Source organism: Chaetomium strumarium, assembly GCF_033439665.1.
Source record: "Chaetomium strumarium strain CBS 333.67 chromosome Unknown B0T15scaffold_2, whole genome shotgun sequence".
NCBI lineage: Eukaryota > Fungi > Ascomycota > Sordariomycetes > Sordariales > Chaetomiaceae > Chaetomium > Chaetomium strumarium.
The window spans coordinates 4,517,451-4,538,762 of record NW_026944430.1 but is presented as its reverse complement, the minus strand read 5'-3'; the positions used below and the strand labels follow the sequence as shown (position 1 = coordinate 4,538,762).

At 56.5% G+C, this 21,312-nt stretch overlaps 8 protein-coding genes across 8 annotated transcripts; 3 read left to right on the top strand and 5 right to left on the bottom strand.

The window, feature by feature from the left end:
* Positions 1-130: 130 nt before the first annotated feature.
* On the bottom strand, positions 131-2,207 carry B0T15DRAFT_392729 (multicopper oxidase like protein; the record flags this gene model as incomplete). Its single annotated transcript, XM_062864654.1, has 4 exons — positions 131-950; positions 1,018-1,599; positions 1,662-1,782; positions 1,841-2,207. 4 exons carry the CDS (start codon positions 2,205-2,207, stop codon positions 131-133), a joined length of 1,890 nt encoding a protein of 629 aa, XP_062724935.1.
* A 68-nt stretch (positions 2,208-2,275) lies between these two features.
* B0T15DRAFT_131723 (uncharacterized protein) lies at positions 2,276-3,386 on the bottom strand. The gene is made up of 2 exons (XM_062861751.1): positions 3,289-3,386; positions 2,276-3,058 (listed from the first exon to the last, which is right to left on the bottom strand). The coding sequence occupies exon 2, from the start codon at positions 3,017-3,019 to the stop codon at positions 2,315-2,317; it is 705 nt and encodes a 234-aa protein (XP_062724934.1). The 5' UTR covers positions 3,020-3,058; positions 3,289-3,386; the 3' UTR covers positions 2,276-2,314.
* Positions 3,387-5,623: 2,237 nt separating this feature from the next.
* On the bottom strand, positions 5,624-8,480 carry B0T15DRAFT_566042 (DNA polymerase alpha/epsilon subunit B-domain-containing protein; the record flags this gene model as incomplete). The annotated part of the gene is made up of 3 exons (XM_062870684.1): positions 5,624-7,349; positions 7,413-8,165; positions 8,464-8,480. The coding sequence occupies 3 exons, from the start codon at positions 8,478-8,480 to the stop codon at positions 5,624-5,626; spliced, it is 2,496 nt and encodes an 831-aa protein (XP_062724933.1).
* A 51-nt stretch (positions 8,481-8,531) lies between these two features.
* B0T15DRAFT_491683 (uncharacterized protein) lies at positions 8,532-9,373 on the top strand (the record flags this gene model as incomplete). The annotated part of the gene is made up of 4 exons (XM_062866804.1): positions 8,532-8,615; positions 8,674-9,053; positions 9,133-9,234; positions 9,304-9,373. 4 exons carry the CDS (start codon positions 8,532-8,534, stop codon positions 9,371-9,373), a joined length of 636 nt encoding a protein of 211 aa, XP_062724932.1.
* Positions 9,374-9,842: 469 nt separating this feature from the next.
* On the bottom strand, positions 9,843-10,465 carry B0T15DRAFT_491682 (transcriptional Coactivator p15-domain-containing protein; the record flags this gene model as incomplete). The annotated part of the gene is made up of 3 exons (XM_062866803.1): positions 9,843-10,082; positions 10,158-10,265; positions 10,328-10,465. 3 exons carry the CDS (start codon positions 10,463-10,465, stop codon positions 9,843-9,845), a joined length of 486 nt encoding a protein of 161 aa, XP_062724931.1.
* A 422-nt stretch (positions 10,466-10,887) lies between these two features.
* Positions 10,888-14,713, top strand: B0T15DRAFT_526335 (PXA domain-containing protein). The gene has a single exon (XM_062868904.1). The coding sequence runs from the start codon at positions 11,081-11,083 to the stop codon at positions 14,264-14,266; it is 3,186 nt and encodes a 1,061-aa protein (XP_062724930.1). The 5' UTR covers positions 10,888-11,080; the 3' UTR covers positions 14,267-14,713.
* B0T15DRAFT_526333 (major facilitator superfamily domain-containing protein) lies at positions 14,697-17,307 on the top strand. The gene is made up of 6 exons (XM_062868903.1): positions 14,697-15,399; positions 15,476-15,647; positions 15,789-15,892; positions 15,999-16,286; positions 16,366-16,471; positions 16,631-17,307. Exons 1-6 carry the CDS (start codon positions 15,161-15,163, stop codon positions 17,279-17,281), a joined length of 1,560 nt encoding a protein of 519 aa, XP_062724929.1. The 5' UTR covers positions 14,697-15,160; the 3' UTR covers positions 17,282-17,307.
* Positions 17,308-17,965: 658 nt separating this feature from the next.
* B0T15DRAFT_509535 (Afadin and alpha-actinin-binding-domain-containing protein) lies at positions 17,966-20,706 on the bottom strand (the record flags this gene model as incomplete). Its single annotated transcript, XM_062867796.1, has 2 exons — positions 17,966-20,467; positions 20,524-20,706. 2 exons carry the CDS (start codon positions 20,704-20,706, stop codon positions 17,966-17,968), a joined length of 2,685 nt encoding a protein of 894 aa, XP_062724928.1.
* Positions 20,707-21,312: the final 606 nt, after the last annotated feature.

Sequence of the window (21,312 nt, the reverse complement as noted above, 5' to 3'; positions counted from 1 at the left end):
AAACGCCGCCAAAGAACCTCCTTGATCTAATACCCTCTATAATCCAAAAATGGGAAACAAGACACGCTTTCAAACCCAACAGGTTCGCGGCAAGGTCGCAGTATTCAGTCTGCTTAATAACCAATCAACCTCAAAAACCTCGAACTACCCGCCGCCCTCTTCTCGGGCCGATGAAATCGCGGTTCTGTCGGGGTACGGGAGTGTAATCGGCACTAGTTGCAAACAAGGTCAGCTTATGGCTCCCGCCCAAGAGCGGGTAACAATATGAAAGTACGAGGGGAATGAAGTAACAAGAAGGTCGGAAGAGGAGATGAGGACGACCAAGACGATGGAGGCAATGATGATGGAGAAGAAGAAGAAGAAGAACAAGGGAGAAAACTAACCCAGTATAAGTTGTAGGCGCCACAGTGGCGTAGCCCGATGTATCCGTCACGGTTTGCGTGTTGCCCACGGCGTTCCCCTGGTACGGGATTCCCAACTTCTTGCACGTGTCAATATGATCCTGAGGGAAGGTCATATTCCTCAGGCGGTCGGGCGCCTCGATGATGGTGGCGGTTAGGCCCATCTCGACGTGCCACTCGATGTGGCAGTGGAAGAGCCACACCCCCGGGTTGTCGGCCTTGAAGCGCAGCACCGTGTACGAGTTGGGCATGACGGTGACGGTGTCGCGCAGGGTAGGCGTGTTGGTGTAGTTGGTGTCACGACCCGACCAGGCGCCTGTGCCGCTGGGGGGGCGATCGAGCACTTGGAAGTGGTGCCCGTGGAGGTGGAACGGGTGGTTGGCATTGTCGAAGTTGTTCATTACCAGCTGCACCGTCTCATTGTAGTTCACAATGAACGGGTTGACCTGGCCGTACACCACCGGATTCGTGTTTTGATCACCGGTCGTGGCGGCGCTGTAGAGGGTCGGCACTAGCTGATTAATGTACGTAACGTTGTTAAAGCACGACCTGTAGGGCAGGGAGTTAGGGGCCGCTGAATAGCGCAATCGAAGAAAATGACGGGTCCGACACATACCGTGGGTATCCGTTCTGGTCGAGGCAGAACTTGAAGTCAAGCAGGATCAGCTTGTCATATGGGCCGAGGGCCGGAGCTCCGTCGTAGGGATGGAGGGAACGAAACTCGTCAATCGGATCCCACTTATCCACGACATCAAGCAAATCGAGCGGCTGGGACGGGTCCATCACGAGATAGCCTGTGTAATTGTGACTCCAGTTCAGCGTCGACGAGGAGTTGGTCCAATCGCGATTGAGGTCCAGAGAGACAAGGAAGGGGTAGTTTGCGTTGTCCCCGTCCGCCGCAGCGATCAAGACGTCGTACCGCTGGGCAGGCGCAAGCCGGAGATGGTAAGCGTCCTGTTTCTTGACGTTGATCGCATCGGCGCTGATGATGTTCATGGTGTGCGAGTTGAAGTGGATCATGGCCGATCCGAAGGCGGCATAGTTGATCATCCGAATGCGATATTTCTTGCCGCTTGTAAAGTTGAGATGCAAACCCTGCCCTTCGTTGACAATCAAGCTGTCCGGGATGGGAGGCTTGAATACTGTGTTGGTAGGGACGAGCATGTCCTGGACCGCGGTGGTGCTGTCATTGTGGTACCTATAGACGCAGGCTGTGAGCACTCCGGTCGCGCTGTTGTTTCAAGGGTGGTGAGACCTTACCAATCCGAGAACGTGAGAATGTGCTCCTCGTCGTAGTCGCTTTTGTAGGGGTCATCAGGATCGTGCACGATCAAAGGACCGCGCAGACCGTCAGGATACTGCCCCATGTTGTGCGAGTGCCCTGCGATTGATCTTGTCAGCCTTGATCATATCGGGTGGTGGGATAAAACCTGTCTTACACCAATAGGTACCAGGCACGTTCACCGTGAACTGGTACTTGAACGAGGAGCCGGGCGCGATCGGACACTGGTTGACGCTACTGGGACCGTCCATCATCGGCGTACCAATCTGTCTGACACCGTGGAAATGAAGTCCGGTGGTCTGATTACCCAGCTGGTTGTTGACGTTGACGACGATCGTGTCGCCCTTGGAGGCCTCGATTGTTGGACATGGCCACTTGTTGTTTATGCCCGCGACGGGCCTTCCAAACAATCCATCAGGATTTGCCCACACCCATGTTACATTAAAATCATAAGTAACTGTTGCCGCCCTGGCATAAAACACGAGGGACAGGCAAGAAAACGAGAGGACGCGAGACGTGAGCATGACGACTGCTGTGGTGGGAGCACTGGTTGAGACTTGAGAGCCGTAGGTGATGAACGAGAGTGTTGGAGAACCGCGACTCGAGGGACGTCAGACCAGACCGAAGGGCTTTAATAAATCCGTTGGAGAAGGTGGAGAGCTGTGGCCACACGCACGGTATCATCCCATCTGTTGAGCGCGTCGATGTGGCCAATACGGATGGCTACCCAGGGGCGTGAGGTGGAGCCAGCCCCAGCTACACCGTCTGCACCCGTCTGGAGATTCGACGTAACTGGGGAGTCTCGGTGTTGAATGACGTGCTTTGTGCCAGAGCTGCCTCCGATAGCACTGCCTGAGGCTGACCCTCCTGCCAAGCATCGGACGAGGCTTATGAAGCACCGGTAAAAAGGGACATCAAGCCCTGCGGTACTGCATTTCGTCTCTCCATTGCCGACAGTCCGGGTACCATCCATAATGTAAGCCGCATCCCACCTTCCACTGGCAAAAGCATCCGAACGCGACCTCAGCCAAATGCCCGGCGGCACATGGCCACAATCTGGAGGCGGCATGTCGGTAGTAGCATAGAGTAATTGACCCTTGCATGGACCGACTGGCTTTCTCCTTCCGTTCGCCATGCGCCACTCTCGGGGGAGAGTAACTAGTGGTGTGATGTCCGTCGGGTTGGCAAATCTCGGTAACTCGTGGGTATTCTTGGGATTGATGCTGTGCGCTATCATCAAGATTGAGAGTTGGCGGCGCTTGATGTACGGCCGCTTCGATAGCGCACTCATAGTTCCATGCATGTCATAGGAAAGAGTAGGGAACAGCGTTGGCATATATCTTCAACTGCCGCCGCTGGTATCTCATCACGGTGCCTGCTATGAACGGAGCGTAAGCAAGGGTAGAAACAGTATGGGGGCTGCTTGACGTGGGCGTTCCTCATTGAGGGAGATGGCGGCAAAGAAATGCGTACAGTATGTCTATGACCGCACATCGCACTACATACGGGCTCCCTGTACCTAATCACCGCTTAGGCGGTGCCCTCATGGTTGCCACTCCTTCCGCGATGTTCTGTCGTGGCTAAGCCACAAGGGTTGGAACTGACTCTCATCGGTTTTCCACGCCAACGTCCCATGTAAGTTAAGAATCTCGGTTTGATAAGGTGCTTGGTGTCACAAAGGTTGCCGGCCTCGTGGGAATCTGTGAACGCCAAAGCAGCAAACTGATGATGTCTTGGCGGGCTGAGGTTGAAAGCACGTGGGGGAGTGGAACTTGAATGTGGGGCTCGGTGCCCAAGTACCGAACATCCAATCAAACGCCCTTCAAGGATGCATGCCAAGCTGAGTCCCGCTTCTAAGGGTTGAGCAGCGGGGCAGCAGCTCGTACTGTGTACTGGTACAGTAACGTACTAGTGGTGTATGGATGTACAGTCAGACAGTACGTTGATTTACCTCCGTACATAACGCTTGCTTCTTATGGATGACGGATTTCATGTCCTCTAGCGCTGCTGCACGGTCTGAGATTTATATGCTTGGAGCGTACAGCCCACCGAGAGCCAGGAGCTGCTCTGATGACCAAGTTCTGTGACTGGGAATGACCTTCAACAACACCGCAGACCTGAACTGTGACTCGGCTGGTTCTAGCCTTCTAGGCACGGAGAGGCGCTTCATTTCCGGGACCGAGAACCACATCCGTCAACACCGGCCAACCCATCAACATCCTAATCACCCCGCACTATTTAATCGAGCTTCTCTGGCCAAGAACCGCAAGCCTCTCGGGGCTAAGGGGCTACACAAGGGAGAGCCGGAGGGCAGCCAATCGTAGAGTCGGGGCTCCTTCAGCCCTATTGATCTAGCGCACTTGGCCTCTCTAGAGCGGGCAATCCCCGTTCATCATCTCGGTATTCATCTCAGTTGTTCCTGCTTTTATCCCGCGGTTGAGCGGTTTCTACTTAGCATCGGCAAGCCACTAGCATAGCAGTTCAGCCGTTGGGCCGAGCCTTGCCCCGGACACGACTTGATTCCTAGCCAGTTACCAGGCCTCTGATGGGCGGGCTTCATCCAGCCACCACAGCATGCTGCACGTCGTTGAATGAACGGCCAGCAGCGGAACCCCGCCCTGTCTTCGGCCCAACATCGACGGGCAGGCTGTGTAATGCTGTATGGGTTCAGATGCGGTGCACATCACTGCCTCTTCAACAGCAAACGGCGGTAGCCGTTTTGGACAGCACATGAGTCTGTAATACTCACATACTACTTGGGCAGATTGCAGACGCCTTTGAATACGAGGCTTGCAGCCACTTAACACGCCCTTCTGCAGAGTTTAGGCGAAAAGGAAATGCATGTCTCTCTCTTTTGGGAAATCGCTCAGATGGTTAGCTTTGCCTGGCTTGACAGACGAGGGCATACCTAGCTAATCTTTAAGCAAGTCTGATGTCAGACCTCTGAGTCGGGAACACAATGCAAATTCGAGAAAGACAGCATCTCGGTAACAACTGAAACGGTTCAGTGAGAAGCAATCCAGCACCTCTCTCAAGTCACATACTATGTGCAGGCGCTGCCAAATGAATAATTCGCGACTAGACTGAGACCGTAGCCCAAGGCCTTAGGTACTTACAGTGACGAGGACCGGTGTCGTCAGTCACCCAGTTCAGAATCAGATATTGAATTCTCAACAAACAGGAGCCTACGGGTGCTCCACTCGTACTCGGGACCATCATCGGATCCTGTTCATTAGCAAGTTCGGGAACACTCATTACATCGCTTCCGGAAACGCAACATTGATCGAGTAAGGTAGTCCACTAGGGAATTAAACTGTTCTGTGCGCAGGATCAAGCAACCCGCCCGTCTTACAAGTGGAGCTTGGGCACCTTCTCACGCCGGTATTCGGTTTCATGAAGTCCTCCTTGCTTTCCGCATATAGAATGAAGAATTCCTTCGCTCGCGGGCTAACCGAGCAGCTGGAAGGTGACTAGCGGGCCATGTGGTCAACGGTGTGAGGGCCCTTCGAAAGAGAAACCCTATGCTAAGCTAACACATTCCATGTGATACTTGATGTAGCAGACCGTCAAAGCCGCAGATGTGCCGGGTACTGGCCCAATGCTCACGGTGCTATAGCTACCGTATCTAATCTCACATGTCCTCGTTCCGTATAGGAGTGCTTTCATCTTCGGCATGTCTGTGATAGTCAAGCAGAAAATCCAAGAGTTGTCGCTGCCCGCGCTCATTCCTTTCGTCCTGCTTTCAGATGAATTATCTGCGCGAACCACCAGTAAATACGTCCTCTCCAACCATGCACCGTACATACATGCGTTCGTAGTCATCGTGACCGTTCAACCCCTTTATCGCCGACACACACAGCCCACAAATATCCATAAACGGTCAAAGTATCCTCGTTATCCTATACTCCCAAAGAACAACAGCCATCCAGGACCTAGGCACTCAGAAGGTACACTCCCGAACCCTACCCCCCTTTCCCGTCCCCACCGCGTACTCGATCCATCTCGCCACGCCCCGCCGACCACTGACCAGGATGCTCCCGGGGTTCATGACGTGACAGCCCTCGTAGGTCACACAGAAGGCCGGCGCGGTCGTGTCCACCAGCACCAGGGCCGTCGGCAACGGGTACAGATACAGCGCTGACGTGTAGTCCCAGTGCACGGGGCGGATGGACTGGCGGAAGGGGGCAAGATAGCCCTGGTCCAGGAGGGTTTTGACGAGTTTGCGGGCGGCAAGAACGTCGTACGGTACGTCGTCTTTGGGAGGCTGCCCCGGACTGGAGGGTGGGGTCTGCTGATCCTGGGGGATAGGGTCGACGTCCATCGCGTCGGGTCGGGAAGGAGAGGAGGGGGCGGCGGCGGGGTTGGCGCCAGACATGGTCACGTCGTCATTGTCCCCCTGTGGCTGTGGTTGTGGTTCGTCGTCGTTGGCGGCGGCGGCGGCGGCCTTGCTCTTGAGGCGGACGGAGGAGCGGCGAAGACGGGCTGAGATATCGTCTCGAAAGAGGACGATCTCATGGTTGGGTCCGAAGAGCGAGAGGCGGCAAGGGTTCGTGGTCCAAGCGGCTTCGCCCCCTTTGTTTTCGGCGGAGGACAGCCCTGCTTCAGCGTTGGCTGCCGTGAAGACCCGCCTGATTCGGGAGGTAAAAAGATCCGGCACGGGTTTCCTCGGGAGCGGAACGGCGGCGCCCCCTGAGAATGCCGACACCCACCCGTCGTTGTCGCCGGGGACAAATATGAAGGTTGCTGTGGTCAGGAGCATGGGGAAGTCGGCTAGCGTGGAGGCCAAGGCATCGAAGAATTCCTTGTACTCTATGCTCCCACCGCTACCGCCGCGGGCCATGACGGCGTGGGTAGTGAAGTTGCCAGCAAGGACGAAGGTCATGGGAGTCGACCCTTCCGGATCGGTGGCATAGAGAGAGAGGATCTTCCTCAATGCCTGCAGGCTGCGCGGCTGGTCGAGGTTCAGCTCGCCCACGATGACCATGCGACTTCGTCCGGGGCTGTCTGGATCTGCCAACGACGGCTGGCGTATTAATCTCTGTTCCAGCTTTCGCATGCGAGAGCCGACAGCCCGCTCACTCCCTACCCCGAGGAAGTCTATCCATCCGAAGCCGCCCCCGATGGTATGATCCGCTCCGCCTTCCAGACCACTCACTCCCAGTGTCGCGCGACGCTTCTCGCAGGGCGGCTGGCCAATGAAGAACCCCTGGAAGCGGCCACCAATGGTACCTCCCACACCGCTGCTGCCGCTCAGCCCCTTGCCCGTCGACTCCTCCTCTTCTTCGTAAATACCGTCGACCAACACCACCATGCCCGGCGTGAACCATGCCGAATCCTCCGGGATGGCGACTGCATGCGACAAGTCGAGCGTGATGGTCCCCGTCAAGTCGCTGATGGCGAGGTTTCCGGTGGGCAAGATGACCAGCATCCCGAGTAGCATGTGATTGGTACCGTGGCGGCCGAGGAGGTTTGCGATAGGCGTTATCTTGTGCGACTGCATAGCGGAGGATGCGCCCCGACGGAGTACGGTGCTCCTAGAGCTTGTGACGGTTGATGTCTGAAAGGATTCGTTGCGGAGCAGTCGCTGATGGATAACGTTGTATCGATTCCGGAAGGCCTCGGTCTTGTGCAAGGCAGAGGGTAAGATAGATGGTTTAGAAGTGACTCTGCGGTCTTGTTAGCACCACCCTCGCCATGAGTGCACAAGGCGAACGGGGAAGGGGCCCGACTTCTCGAAATGTTTCTTCGCGACGTTGTATGTGTACCGCGGCTGGTCAAAGGCGTTGATAACTTTGAGCCACTTCCTAACATCCTGCAGTTCCTCGTCGTCCGGTTCCTCGTCAACGTCCATGCTAGACATGCCAAAGCTGGTTTGGCTGTCATCCCGTGCGAGCGTTGTTGTCGGCCTCAGTCCTTGTCTGGTCTTCGAGAGGTCCGCATCGTCAGCCGGCTCAAACATCAAGCTGTTCTGACGACTCAAACCCCGGGGGCCTGTCAGGATCTTCCCGCCGCTCATGTTTCCCTCCAGGGTCTTGAGGATGTCTTTCAGCTCGGGGCTGGTGCCCTCCACGATGACCCCGCCATTGCGATTCTTCCATGTCCGGGCGACCTCTTCCAAGACCTTCTCGGCGAGACCCTCTTCCCTCCATCCCGAGCCGCAATGCCTGCCGATAAAAGTGGCCAGCTCCTGGAGCGCCGAGGACGTTAGCGTCAAGCTGTGTTTCTTGGTGAAGGTCCGGAATGCCAGTGGCCTCAATGTCGCAGGAGGGAGGATTATGGGGAGAACAGCTGCTTTCGCGGGAGCTGGTGGTTGGAATGGCTTTAACGGGTGTGCAGGCGTCGCGAAGGCAGGCGATGAGGACGGGATCGCGCTCGAGGGGCCCGGGTTCCTGGCCGCGAAAAAAGGCGGCGGCGGTGGTTTGGCCCTCTTGGCGCCTTTTTCAGGGCTCTTTGGCTGGTTTTTCCGGGGGCTCTTCTTGGGACTCTGTATTATCATCATTTTCGCGGTATTGCGCTGGTTCGATCAGGCTCAGTTTGCTGGTAATCGCGGCGGTTTGTTGTCCAGGAACCCGTACTTTCGCAATAGCCAAGGTAACCTAGGTATGTACCTGGTAGCTTGGGCATCGCCTAAATGGGCGACAATGCACGCGTCTCTACGCGTCTGGCGGCGGGGCGTAACAGGGATACAGGCAAGGGTGCAAAGCAGGGATCCGTATGTAACGGTTTCCGGCAGGCAACTGGAGCTCCGTTTTGCTGTGACGTTCCGAAAGCTTACATCACTGCCTGCATGACGGCATCGTCGCAGAAAGGCTCCCGCTCTGAGCTACTCGTCCGCCAAGGCGAGCAACATGTCGACCGCCAGCCTGTTCACGATACGGCAATTCCGCAGCTTTTCGCGGGGATTGTCAACATTAGCCTCTAATCCTAGCATTGTTTGTGATTATATCTCCCCACTTGAAAACCGATGGCATAGCTTAACATCTCTATCAGAAAGTCTTCCCCAATCCGCAAGCCCGCAGCTCGTACCTCCTATCCCTCCTCGACACGAACCCTCCTAATCCCTCTGTTGCAATTGGCACCACAACAGTCGTCCCGCCAACCCCAGGCTCCTTCCAAGGCAACCCGCGCTTCCTCTCGATTCTCAACGATGTGCTTGCAAAACACGCTGCCGATGACCCGGACCTGAAGAGCCAGGCGCAAGCGTTCGCTTCTCCGGGAGGTTTTAGTTTCATACAGGCTCGGAGTTCGCGGGGCACCGGGACCGGGGCCGGAGGTGCTAGTGCCGAGGGCGGCGCGGGAGGGGCTGGGGTAGGCGGATGGGTGCATCTGAGCGATACGCGCAATCCGCCAGATTTTGGGAGGATCGCCTGGTAGGGTCTCATTCTGCAAGGCCATCATCATTGGGTGCCAACCCTGCAATCTGGCTGACTTTGGGTTGTTTCATGCCAGGCCGGAGGATATCCTCGGCAGCGTCGAGGTTGACGGCAAGGGCGAGATCATCGGCAACTTCCAGGCCAGCGGCACATACCGGATTGTGACAAATCAGGGAATGTGAGAGGATACATTGCCAATCTAGTCGTTCTTCTTGTCAGCAGGGGTTACTAACCTGGCTGCCACCAGTCTTGGGCTGAGCCCGTTCTTACGAGAGAAACTGATCGCTCGGCTTCGCGAAGAGGAAAAGAGGTCATGACGGAATCAACACTGGCAACTCCAGCCATGTACTTACCATTCATGAATCTAGCAGTGTATAATACATCAAAGCTGATTTCAACTGTAATGGGTGTGAGATACAAAACACGGGACACCCGCCTATTAATGGAATCAAAGTATGGGCACTGAATGGTGCTGCAACGCTGTGATACCGTCCTAGGAAGTAACTTTGTGTGCAGCATTATAAGAATCATAGGCTAGAGGATAGAGCGGCATGGAGATGGCAATGAAGGCCGTCCCAGTTTGGCCAAGTTTCACTAAATTGAACACCGGTGTCAGAGAATACTGTGGTTATTAAGGTCATAACTTCGTTCAAGTCAACCCAGGCCAATGTAGGCTGTAACGCTTTCCCTAGTTCGCCCAGTTCACCCAGCAAGATAAATAAATGCGTTCCCAAAGCACGTGGATTATATCAAATCGAACACATCGTCCCTGAACGTACGACTCCCTCACTCCTCTTCGTCCTTTCCCTCTTCCTCATCGTCTCCCTCTTCTTCCTCACTTGTCTGCTCGAAGTTGGGCTTTTTCGGCTTCTTGGACTTAGTTGGCTTTTCCGCCTTCACCAAGGCATCGCTGGTTCCAGAGACCTGGGTTTCGTCCACAGCGTGCCCTTGTGAGCGGAGCTCCTCATTGAGCTCCGGAATGACCTTCAAAAGGGCCTTGTACTGATCTAGTGAAAGTGAGATTCCCTGAGATAACTGTTAGTCCCTGCTGTTGGAGTTGTGGGCTGCGGATGAGTGGTAGGCGCAATCAGATACTCCTACCTTCTTTCCAGGTCGTAATTCGCCATCAGGAGTCGTGTAGTACTCCCGGATATTGACCAGAGTGGCACCCTTGAACTGCGAAGAGCCGACACGCCGGTTGCTGCCAATCTACGGAGAGAGTATTAGTGAGTTAATAGGACTTGGCATGTCGAAATGGTAAGAAAACCAACCTCCCAGTATGGATTTCCCTCTGCATCATTGCCCTTGGAGAGGTCCTTTTTGGGCTTATTGTCGCCTTTGGCCTTTTTGGTGACTTGTGCTTCCCCGTCACTGTCGGCTTCAATTTGGCGCCTTTTCTTGAACGGCATTGTTGGGCGAGGGCGATGCGCTAGTAATGTTTTGTGAATGTAACGTGTTAACCTCTGCGATACTGATCGCTACTGTGTGCTCAAAACTCGAGTTCAATCCAAGAGCTGTGGGAAGATAAGTTGTTTGCTTGTCGAGACCCGAGGCGCCAACTCTACCAGCGCGGGACTGCGCGACACAGCTGCGGTCGTGACGTCGGCACGATGTACCGTACCCCTTCATATGTAATTTACGACTCTATGTGCAGCGCGTCGGCACGTGACCTGAAATCATGCATCCCACCCATTCATCAAACAGAAAGCTTGGCAAGCCTGCAACAAGCCCTGCGGTGGAGACACGATGTTTTGAGGAAGCTTGGCACTGCCAAGGCTGGCCAGATCTTGTCAGTTTGGGGAAGGCCCCTGAAATCGGCCAAGGGTTCGTGTGTCGGTCAGCAACAAAAAACCTTTGAAAATCATCATTCGATGCCGTGGATAGCCCCTGCCTCACCTCAATGCCTTGTTTAGTTGCTTGATGCCTAGGTTCATCCGCGCCGTGTCGTCCGCTTGTTCCCGTTGCCCACGCCAACATATCAGCAGCTCGAATCAAATGAATTCCTGGCCGGGCCCTTCCTGTTTATGAAACAAGAACATGCGCCGATTCGGGGCGCCATACCCGATAAGATGGAAGAGAAAAGCAAAACAGAAGAAGCCGCTAAGCCCGACGCACAACAAGCTCGTCATCCGTCGAACCCTCCAAACGCCAGTGACAACGAGAGTCTAACGAACCGAGTCTTCCGTTTCCTCGCAACAGCAACGCCCGAAACCCTCGGTGGTGTCGCTGTCGGCCTAGCCGCAACGACTTACCTAGTGTTGGGCAGACTGGGTCTTGTGTTGATAGGCGCTTTCGGTGGGATCGTGTCTTTCATACAATGGGAACAGCGCAATATCGAAGTGGCGCGCGCGGTCCGGGGCGAAGGAGGGCTTGATGTTTTGGCGCGGCTGCTCGCGGCCAGGAAGGACTCGGACAAAGCGTTGCTTGAGGAACAGAGCGCAGAGGACTCAGAGGGCGCACTGGTGCGCTCATTTGACGACCTGCAGCCTGAGACGCGCGAAGCCTTGAATGAGCTCGTTGACGCTGTCATCGACAACTATGTCAAGTGGTGGTATTCCCCCATTGTGCCTGCAGACAAGTCCTTCCCAATGGCCTGCCGCAAGACGCTCACGTCCTTCATCACCTCTGTTTCCAACTGCCTCAGCAGAAAACGGCCTGCAGATGCCTTCCTCGAGCTCCTGACCAACTCTTCTTCCATCTTTGTTGTCTTTATGTCTGAGCTTTCCAACGCCTTTTCCGAGCTGCCACCCGACTCCAACGCCACGGCTGCAGATGCTGTCTACAACTATCTTGCTTCGCATCCCGAGTCCAACTTAGCCAACCTGCTAGACCAGAAGCAACAAGCGGGCAAATTCCGCATGGCTTCCGAGGACCTCCTGGGCTTCTTGGACCGTCCAGCGTACGATTGTGATGCCGCCAGAGTCTTCCTGAGGGAGATCTTGGCTGGTGTCGTTCTGGAGATGACGCTGCAGTCGTGCTCGAAGCCGGAATTTATCAATTCGTGGATTGTATACCTGTTAGAGTCCGGGGAGCCTGACCTCAGTCATGCCATCGACGTCGGCATGCAAACCGGGCCCGGCGCCGATGTGGCATTTGCTGATCTGGACGGCAATGTGGGCAACATTGGCCTCACCAAAGGGAATAGGAACTCGTTTGAATACGAGAAGGCACGCCGGAAGGAGTCCTTGGCTCACAAGAAGAAGCTGAGCAAAGCGGAGGAGGAGATGGAGTTGGCTGTGGAAGAGATGAAGCGCCTGAACGAGATGATCGCCAAGGAAACGGCACTCAGGGAAGGATCACAAGAGCACAGTTCAGAACCTACCAAGACCGCTACCAAGACCGGGAGTGCATCTGCCGACGCCCCGAAACGCAAGGGTGATGGATCCGACATGAAGGGCGCCGTTGAGAAACCAGGCTTTCCTCGGCCATTGGACACCTCCGCGAGCGCGCCGAAGAGGACGAGCAGTGATGGGTCAACGGGCAGAAACGAAGCCATCCACACTCCCGTCACCCCATTATCTGGCGTGACTCCCTCGTCGAGCCATAACTCGTCTCCCCCAGCAGATTCGGGGTCCCGTTTCACAAGCTTTGACCAGATCGTTCCACGCACTCGAGATGAGACAGGAAATGAGGCGAACGTGCCTCGCAAGCCGGCCCCGTTGACTCTGCATAACGCCACCATTACCGTGCTGGACGAGCCGGGCGATGGCCGGATTAGGTCCAAGCCTTCGTGGGATTATCTAGTGCAGATCGAACCAGCCACGACGCTTTACCCGGGGTGGATGATTGTCAGAAAATACAGCGATTTCGAGACCCTACACGAGGTGCTACGGCGGATTGCGACAGTATCTGGCGCCACGGGGTTTTCAGGGCAACACGGCACCGTACCGTCTTGGAAAGCACACACCCGGACATCTCTGCGGAGCGAACTGGAGCGCTACCTACGCGATGCCTGCTCGCACCAGAGCCTGGCAGAAAGCGAAGGGCTGAAGAAGTTCCTCGAGAAGGACAACGGCCATATCCCGAACGCCCCCAAGTCTGGATTCCAAGCGTTCGAAAAGCTGGGCAAGAACGTGCTGGACGTGCTCACGAGCGCCCCGCTAGAGGGCTCGAAGGCGGTGGTTGGCGGCGTGACGGGAGTGCTGGGAAATATCGGTCTGGGACAGCGGAAGTCAGCACCTCCTGCCCAGTCTCCTCCGCCTTCGGCCTTGCAGGACGTGACGGCAGCTAGTCGCTTGTCCATTTCGGCGCTGCCTCGCGCGGACAGCAGCGCATCTCTCAGCGGGATGCGGCGAACTCGGGACAGCTTGGACAGCCAGCATTCGTCAGTTGTCGCGCTGCAGCCCGGTAAAATCCCGCCGATGGAACGTCGCCCCAGCTACCAGTCGCAAGGCGATGCAGAACCCGAAAACCAGCCGCGTTCCCGGGCGTCAGCCTCGGCGTCGGCGAGAAACAGCCGGGAACATAGCCGGCCGTCGAGTCGCGCGCCAAGCCGGGCGCCGCCCGCACGGTCTCCTTCCAGCCTTAGCTTCGAGGGCTTCCGGTTGCCGCCGCCGCCGGACATGATCTCGGACGACTACGAATCTCCGGTCAGTCCGGCGAATGTGCGCCCCAACGACTTCCAACACCATACACGCTCTTTGACCATGCCGTCGTTCAGCAGCCCCCAGCAGCGGCTGAATGGCCCGCCGTTGAAGGGAGTGAAGCAGCATACCAAGCTGTCCGAGCAGGACACGCGCGTGGCTGTGGAGCTCATCTTTGCCGTCATCAACGAATTGTACACTCTGTCGTCGGCATGGAACATCCGACGCACGCTGCTCGCAGCGGCCAAGTCGTTCCTCCTGCGGCCGGGCAACCCGTCCCTGCTCTCAATCCAGTCCCTCATCCAGTCGTCGGTGCTTGACGCCAACACATCGGACAGCGGCATCGCAGGCCATCTGAAAAGGCTCCGGGAGAACACGATGCCCACGGAGCAGGAGCGGGCGACGTGGCCGGCGGAGATGGCGGCAGAGGAGAAGGAGAACCTCCGGGTCAAGGCGAGGAAGCTGCTGATTGAGAGCGGTGTGCCTGCCGCACTTAAGGGCGTGATGGGTCAGGCAGCCACTTCGGAGGCGCTGGGTCGGCTGTTTGACTGTCTCCAGATCGAGGAGGTGGCGAGGGGTCTGATGTTTGGGGTCATCCTCCAGGCCGTGAGGACGGTTACGCATTGATGTGGTCATGATCTGTAATTCTGTACGATTATACCAGGACGGGTTACGAAAGGGTTGTTGTTGGAACCGTTGTGTGGACATTGGATGGCGCATGTTACTTTCAGACCATTTATTTTTTTTTTTCTTTTTCTTCTTCTTCCTTCTCGTTCGTTCTTCCTTCTCCGTTTTTCCAACAGCCAGCGGGCGCATTGTAGTTTTCAAGATGCGATGAGCAATGGCGGTTGGGGCGATTATACATTTATTATGGATGACTTGTTAAGACTTTTAATGAGAGGCATGTAAGAAATGCTACCACGGCAGCAGGCATCCTGCGTCGAGGGCTTCACAGGATGGGATCTGCAAGATTTGGAGAGACCGGTTAATTGGCAAGGTTGGCCATGTACCAATTTTGGAGCTTTTTCCTGCTTCTACCTTCTACCTTCAAAATGATCGACTTCTTCTCTGCAACACCCCGCACGGCAACGTCCCGTCCTACCTGAACTCCTCCCCGGCACACCTGCCGGGGGCATTCACCCGAGCCAATGATGACGAGCAGGTTGGAGATGTTCCTGTCCTCTCTGCCACTACCGCGTACCCGGGCCGGGATACGACACGTCGACTGGCTGTTGCTTATCTGGTGTAAGCTTTGACGAAGCAGGCACACCGAATCTGTGATGTCCCTTGTGCCACCCCATTACCCATTACCCGTTACCCAGGATCATCCAGAATCCGGGGTGAGGATGACGTCCGGGCAGAAAGAATGTCCTCCGACTGGGATAAACAAATAACACACCCTCTCCGTCCCTCCCTCTTCACTTCCCTTCACTTCACTTCACTCCAACCAACTCCTCATCACTGTCTCTAGCTACTCTTCTTACACCTAGTAGAGCGTCCAAGCCTGTACTGTCTGTCGCAATGGCCGGCCCCACGCTTGAAAAGACCTCCAAGGGCGACGAGACGGGCAGCACAGATGAAAAGGCCGCGGCAACCACTGTCGAGGACAACAAGAGGCTACAGAGAAACCAGCCGCCCGAGTTCATCCGAAACCTGGCTCCGGAGGAGCGAGAGCGGTTGGAGAAGCTCCTGAAGAGGAAGCTCGACTATCGGATCCTCCCCGCAATCATCATCATGTATATCATGAACTATATTGACCGGTGCGTTGCTGAGACTGAGGGTCTTCTTCCAACCAAGCCAAATGGCATAGCTAACCACAGTATGCTTGCTCGTCAGGAACAACATCGCTGCTGCACGACTGGCAGGCCTCGAGCGAGACCTCCACCTGTCATCCACCGAGTTCCAGACGGCCGTGAGCATTCTCTTTGTCGGGTACCTGCTCATGCAGATACCTTCCAACTTGTTTCTCAACAAGTTTGGGAAACCGGCCATCTACCTCCCGGGATGCGTATGCTTTTTTTTTCCCGCTCATTCCATCATCCACCCCCCCCCCCCCCCCCCCCGCCCCCCCTTTTTCTCCGTCACATAAGGTATGCTATGCTATGCTTCCCGGGTGCAAACCACTGACGACAGTTCCGCCGCGCCGTAGATGATCATCTGGGGAATCATCTCAGCACTGACAGCCGTCTGCTCGAACGTCTCCGGTCTGCTGGCGAACCGTTTCTTCCTCGGCATCGTCGAAGCCGCCTATTTGTGAGTGGGCCGCGGCGTGTTCGGAGATGATCTTCCCCTTTCTTTGAGCGAGCGAGCGAGCATCAAGACTCTTTGGCTAACTACCTAAACTCGTTCCAACTTCCAGCCCAGGGTGCCTTTACTACCTCTCGTGCTGGTACACGCGAAAGGAGCTTGGCTTCCGCACCGCCGTCTTGTACTCGGGCGCCCTGATATCCGGTGCCTTTTCTGGTCTCATCTCGGCGGGTGTGACATATGGCATGGATGGCACGCGCGGCCTGGGCGCCTGGAGGTGGCTGTTCATCATCGAAGGCGCGGCCACGGTTGCCATTGCCATGTGCTGCGGCTTTGTGTTGCCTAACTTCCCGCGCACAACTAAATGGCTGACGGAGGAGGAGAAGACCTTGGCTGTGTGGTGCGTTGTTTCTTTTTCTTCGAGAGAATCAGCGGAGAGAAGAGAGGCCGAGTACCTAGTCGACTGACAAGCAATCTAGGCGACTTCAGGAGGACATCGGCGAGGACGACTGGGTTAACAGCGAGGAGCAAACCTTCTGGAAGGGCGCAGTCCTCGCCTTCTCGGATCTCAAGACGTACATCCTGGTATGCGACTCAACTTGGCCCTTTTTTTTTTTTTTTTTTTTTTTTTTTTTTTTTTTTTTTTTTTTTTTTTTTTTTTTTTTCTTTTTCAGACACGGAATGAATGCCCTGGGGAGAGAACGAGAAAAAGAAAAAAGGCTAACAGACCAATCACAATCACAGCTCGTCCTGCTCTTTTGCATCGTGTCCAGCGGGTCTGTCACCAACTTCTTCCCGACGGTGGTGAACACGCTGCAGGAGGGGGCGCTGTCGTCCTCGAGCCGCCGCAGCAGCGTCGTGTCCCTGTTGCTGACGGCGCCGCCGTACGTGCTCGGCGTCATCGCCACCTACCTCAACGCCACGCACGCCGACAAGACGGGCGAGCGCTACTGGCACATCACGATCCCGCTCTGGGTGGCCGTGGCGGCCTACATCATCGCCGCCACCACGACGCAGGTGGCGCCGCGCTATCTCAGCATGATGCTCATGGTGCCCTCGGTGTACAGCGGCTTCGTCGTCGCCCTGGCCTGGATTAGCAACACGATGCCGCGCCCGCCCGCCAAGCGCGCGGCCGCGCTGGCCTTCATCAACGCCGTCAGCAACTGCAGCAGCATCTACGCCTCGTACATGTACCCCAAGAGCGCCGATCCGCAGTACACGGTGGCCATGGTCGTCAACTGCGTGACCGCCTTCGTCGCCATCTGCGCCGCCACCGTGATGCGCATGGTGCTGGTGCGGCTGAACAGGAAGTTAGATGCCGGCATCTGGGTCGAGGGGGCCATCAACGCTGTGCCTGGCGAGGGTGTAGTCAACGGCTTCAGGTTCAAGGTTTGAGAGGGGAAACTTCGGGGAGGGGAGAGTCCGAGAAGTATGCTTGGCTTGTTGATAAATCTCTCCGCTGCCCATTGATTATTTCTCTGTGCCAGCCCAACAACCCCCCCCAAAAGATACCCGTGATGATGAAGTGAGCCGGAGAAACAACTTCAAACGAATGCGCAGACAAACCGGACGAAGCGAATGGTAAGGTATCCGAATGCACCACACCCAATGCCCATTCTCCAGAAAATGCATGCCCCGAAAGACAGAAAGATCAACAGGGACAGCCAAAAACGGACAGCAACAGGCAAGCCAGCAATATCCATCCACCTATCCATGTATGCAAATGCAATGTAACGAACAAGAACTTGGGGGGGCAGGAACTCACGAACAAAAGAGAAAAAAAAAACGAAACCTCCAAAATGCCAATCTCGTCATAAACTCATCATGATAATCCCACGATCATCTCTCCTCATCAGCAGCAACCCCGCCGGCTTTGCTTTCCCAGATCCCCCTAAGGTATTCCACCCCCCGCCCGCCGTCGCGTTCCGGTCCGTCTCTTTCCCCCCGGTTTTGCGCTGGTCTCCGGGGACTCCGCTCCCTGCCACCTCTAAAATGAATGCCAAAGAAAGCCTATCATCAGCATCCAGTACCTTTTTTCCCCCAAAGAAATTGGGCCCAGCGAGAAAATGCAGCTGGGACCTACCTCTCGACAGTGACTTTCCCTCCCTGGATCAAGGCGTCTAACTCCCACGGCTGCAGCGTACTCCTCCTGCGCGACGCCACGTTGCTCGTGCGCCTCTCTCTCTTTCGTGCCGGCTTCCTGTCTTCTGTCGGTTGCTGCTGCTGCTGTTTCTGCTGTGGCTGCCCTTGTGGCGGAGACAGCCCGAGCTCGTCGACATCCTCGTCTCTGGAGGAGGAGCCCGTGGTGGCAGAGCTGGGAGCGCGGTCCGACATAGACGCTGACGCTGACGCTGATGCGGAGGCGGAGGCGGAGGCGGAGGCGGAGGCGGAGGCGGAACCGGTGACACTTCCGCTTTCCGCACGTGAATTCATTGTTCCCTCGACTTCGGCTTCCGCCGCTGTGTTGCTCGTGGTAGACGCGGCCCCGCGCGGCGGTGGGAGGCTCACGCCCTTGCCGAGGCGGGCGGCTTTTAGCTTGGCCCGTACCCGAGCGGCATCGGCCTCCCGTTCCGAGGCGGCTAGCTTGGCAGCAATCTTGTCCATTGTTAGGGGTGACTGTTGCGGTGGCGGGAGCACGCCGTTACAGCCTGACCGCGGCAGCGGTAGCCGGGAGTTGACGCGTCTCGGGGAACGGTTGGGTGATTCCATTGAGGCCGGTGCCGGCGATGGCGGAGCGGTCTTGCGGTTGCCCGTGTTTGCGCTCCTGTTCGCCCCGGTGGATCTGGTTGAGGTAGCAGAAGTAGCGGATGCAGCTGACTTAGCCGAGGTTGCTGACGCCGCTCGCGGTGGCCGCCTCGTCGGGTGGCTTCCCGCTTCGTCTTTCCTGGTTTCTGATCTTCCCCTAGTGATCGGAGGCCGGGTTGGCCGTGCCTTTGTCGGCGGCTTGGTTGTTGGTTTGGAAGTTGTTGGCTTTACCGCTTCCCGCTCGCCCCTTTTCATCGCGTCCCTCTTCGTGCTGTCCTTCTTTTTTGCCGGGGATATCGGGCGTGTCTGGGTCCTCGAAGACGTTGTCGCGGGCTTTGCTGTAGGTTCATCCCCCGGCTTGTTGAAGTTGAACGACGTGTTCTCGACCGAAGTGTCCGGTGTCGCAATAACAGCAGAGGGAGGCAGAGCAATCCCAGCCGCCTCTTCCGGAGGCACTGGTCGTAGCGATAAAAGTGGCTTCTTTTGTGGCGACTGCTGCGGTCTCTCTTCCGAAGGGGGCGGAGGTAACGGGGCGTCCTCGGCCGCGACGTTGTTTGTTTTTTCTTCTGCGATGGTCGTGAAAGACCTCGGTTGCCTTCTGTACTCCGGACGCCCGCTTCTATTCGCCGCCGAGGGCGAGTCGCGAAGTGGGCCCAGCTGATGAGGCGGAGGAAGAGGTGCCATGACAGACTGTTGGAGGATCTCGACGTTCGGCTCCTCAACGTCGAGATCGTCAACGTCGACGTTGTGATCAAACACGCTGGAGGCATCGCTATCGCCATCGTCGAGCTCCGGTTCCGGAACCAAGTCCAAAGGCTCTTCATCGCAGTGCCGCAGCATCAAATCCACGCGCTCTTCGTCTTCCTCATCTTCGTCCTCATCTTCATCTTCATCCTCGTGGAGGGCGTCTAACCGGAGGTCAAAGCCGTGGGAAGTCTCTGCGACGTTGTTCACCTTCACCGGGCTGAGCCGCAGCCCCATCTTCAGCTCTTCGACGTTGACAGGGCGTCCGCTTGCCTGCATCCTCTTGCGCCAGCCGTCAATGAGATGGACGGCCTCTTTCCAGCGTGTCTCCATCTTCTCCCAGCCGTCGCGCAACCTGTGGATTTCATCTTCGCGAACCACGACTTCTTCGATGGGGACGAAGGAAGGATTCGTCAGGATCGTACGCAAGTGTTCGAGCACCGCATGGATTTCCATCGACAGCTCCGCCGGGCTGGAGGGGAGCGCCAGGGCGTGCCCGTCCCCGTTCTCTATCGGCGTGCCATTTGTGACCTCCCAGCCACTCATCTCCTTTAGCTCCTCCGTTGTCCTCCTCACCAAGTCGAGCAAAGCCTCATTCTCCTCGCTGAGGCCCTTGGCGAGCTCAGCCAAGAAGGCGTTCGTCTCCGAGCGGAGGTCGTAGCCTTGATGGTCGGCGGCGTCTCTGCCGGAGGGCAGTCCATGCTCGGATTCTGACCCAACGTCACCCACTACCGTGATGCTTGCGACAGCCGTGCCCTTCCCGGTGCCTCTTGCCCTGCCGGCTTCCGTGACGGCTTTCTTGAGGCTCTCGATCTGACGGTCCCTTTTGCGCACCTCGTTTGCGCAGGAGGCTCTGGTTTGGGCTACGAGTGTCTTGGTGCGAGCTGCCTCCTCTTTCAGGCGGTGGACTGTCGCCTCCGCCGATTTGAGGTGTGTCCGCATGGTGGCCTCGGCAGCCTCGCTCAAGCCGACCTTCCGCTGTGCCTCGGCGTGCTTCTCCTGCAGACGCTGGATGTCGTTGGCCTGCCGCAAGGACTCGGCGCGGAGTGTCCGCAACGTCGCTGAGAGGGATTCGCGCTGCTCGGCATCGCGCTGTATGGGTCAATATGGGCTCGAGGCAGGACAGATCAAAGGAGATTGCTACTCACATCCCGCCTCAGAATAAGGTCGTTTACCACCGCCATGATGCGGCTCATGGTCTCGGCCACCTCGCCGTCACTATCGCCCGGGCAGGCGAAGTCGATGCTGTTGCCATCGCGCAGCAAGCCCCGGGACAACAGCTGGTTATTAATGTACAGCGAGGCCGAACGCAAGTTCTCGGGCTCGATCATCGTGGCCGACGTCTTGCCTCATTAGTTCTTTTCAGTTTTCGAGCTTCGAGTTCAATAGCTGGAGAGAGAGCAGGCTAAACCAAGTGCTTGAATTTTGAAGGTGGTCCGATCTTCCAGTTTGGAAGAGAATTCTGCAGACACACATCAACAAGTTGCAGATGAAGGAACTCGGATTGTCTCGGCGGAAAAAATCAATGCCCAACCTCGAGCTCATTCCGGGTCCGACCAGCAGCTCGGGCTCAATACGACATTGGGTTCAACTGACGAAGCCTGCGTCGGATGCTGGTCCTTGTTTATTTGGCGGGGCGTTGCCGTGGCAGCAGCACTCAATTGGCATGGATCCGCGCCGCCTCCTCGCATCAACGCTGCAACGTCAACCCTAACCCCTCCCACTCCCCACCATCTTCAACCAGGTTATCGTGCCACATCAAGACGGAAAGGCCGCAGATTCTCGACGCAGATCCATATTTAAGGGGAAACGACACATCCGGATTGGTTCCGTTGAAGTGGAAATGCACGTTTTCTGCATTAGCGTGGCATGCTATTTGACGGAGCTAACTTCCGCCCCGGTGGACCGTCCCGACCAGGCACAACCCTTCTGTCAAA

Coding starts and splice junctions, on each gene's coding strand:
- B0T15DRAFT_131723 (XM_062861751.1), bottom strand. CDS start 3,019: ATGCCAACGCTGTTCCCTACTCTTTCCTATGACATGCATGGAACTATG.
- B0T15DRAFT_526335 (XM_062868904.1), top strand. CDS start 11,081: ATGAAACAAGAACATGCGCCGATTCGGGGCGCCATACCCGATAAGATG.
- B0T15DRAFT_526333 (XM_062868903.1), top strand. CDS start 15,161: ATGGCCGGCCCCACGCTTGAAAAGACCTCCAAGGGCGACGAGACGGGC. Junction 15,648..15,788: donor CCATCTACCTCCCGGGATGC/GTATGCTTTTTT, acceptor GCCGCGCCGTAG/ATGATCATCTGGGGAATCAT. Junction 15,893..15,998: donor ATCGTCGAAGCCGCCTATTT/GTGAGTGGGCCG, acceptor TCCAACTTCCAG/CCCAGGGTGCCTTTACTACC.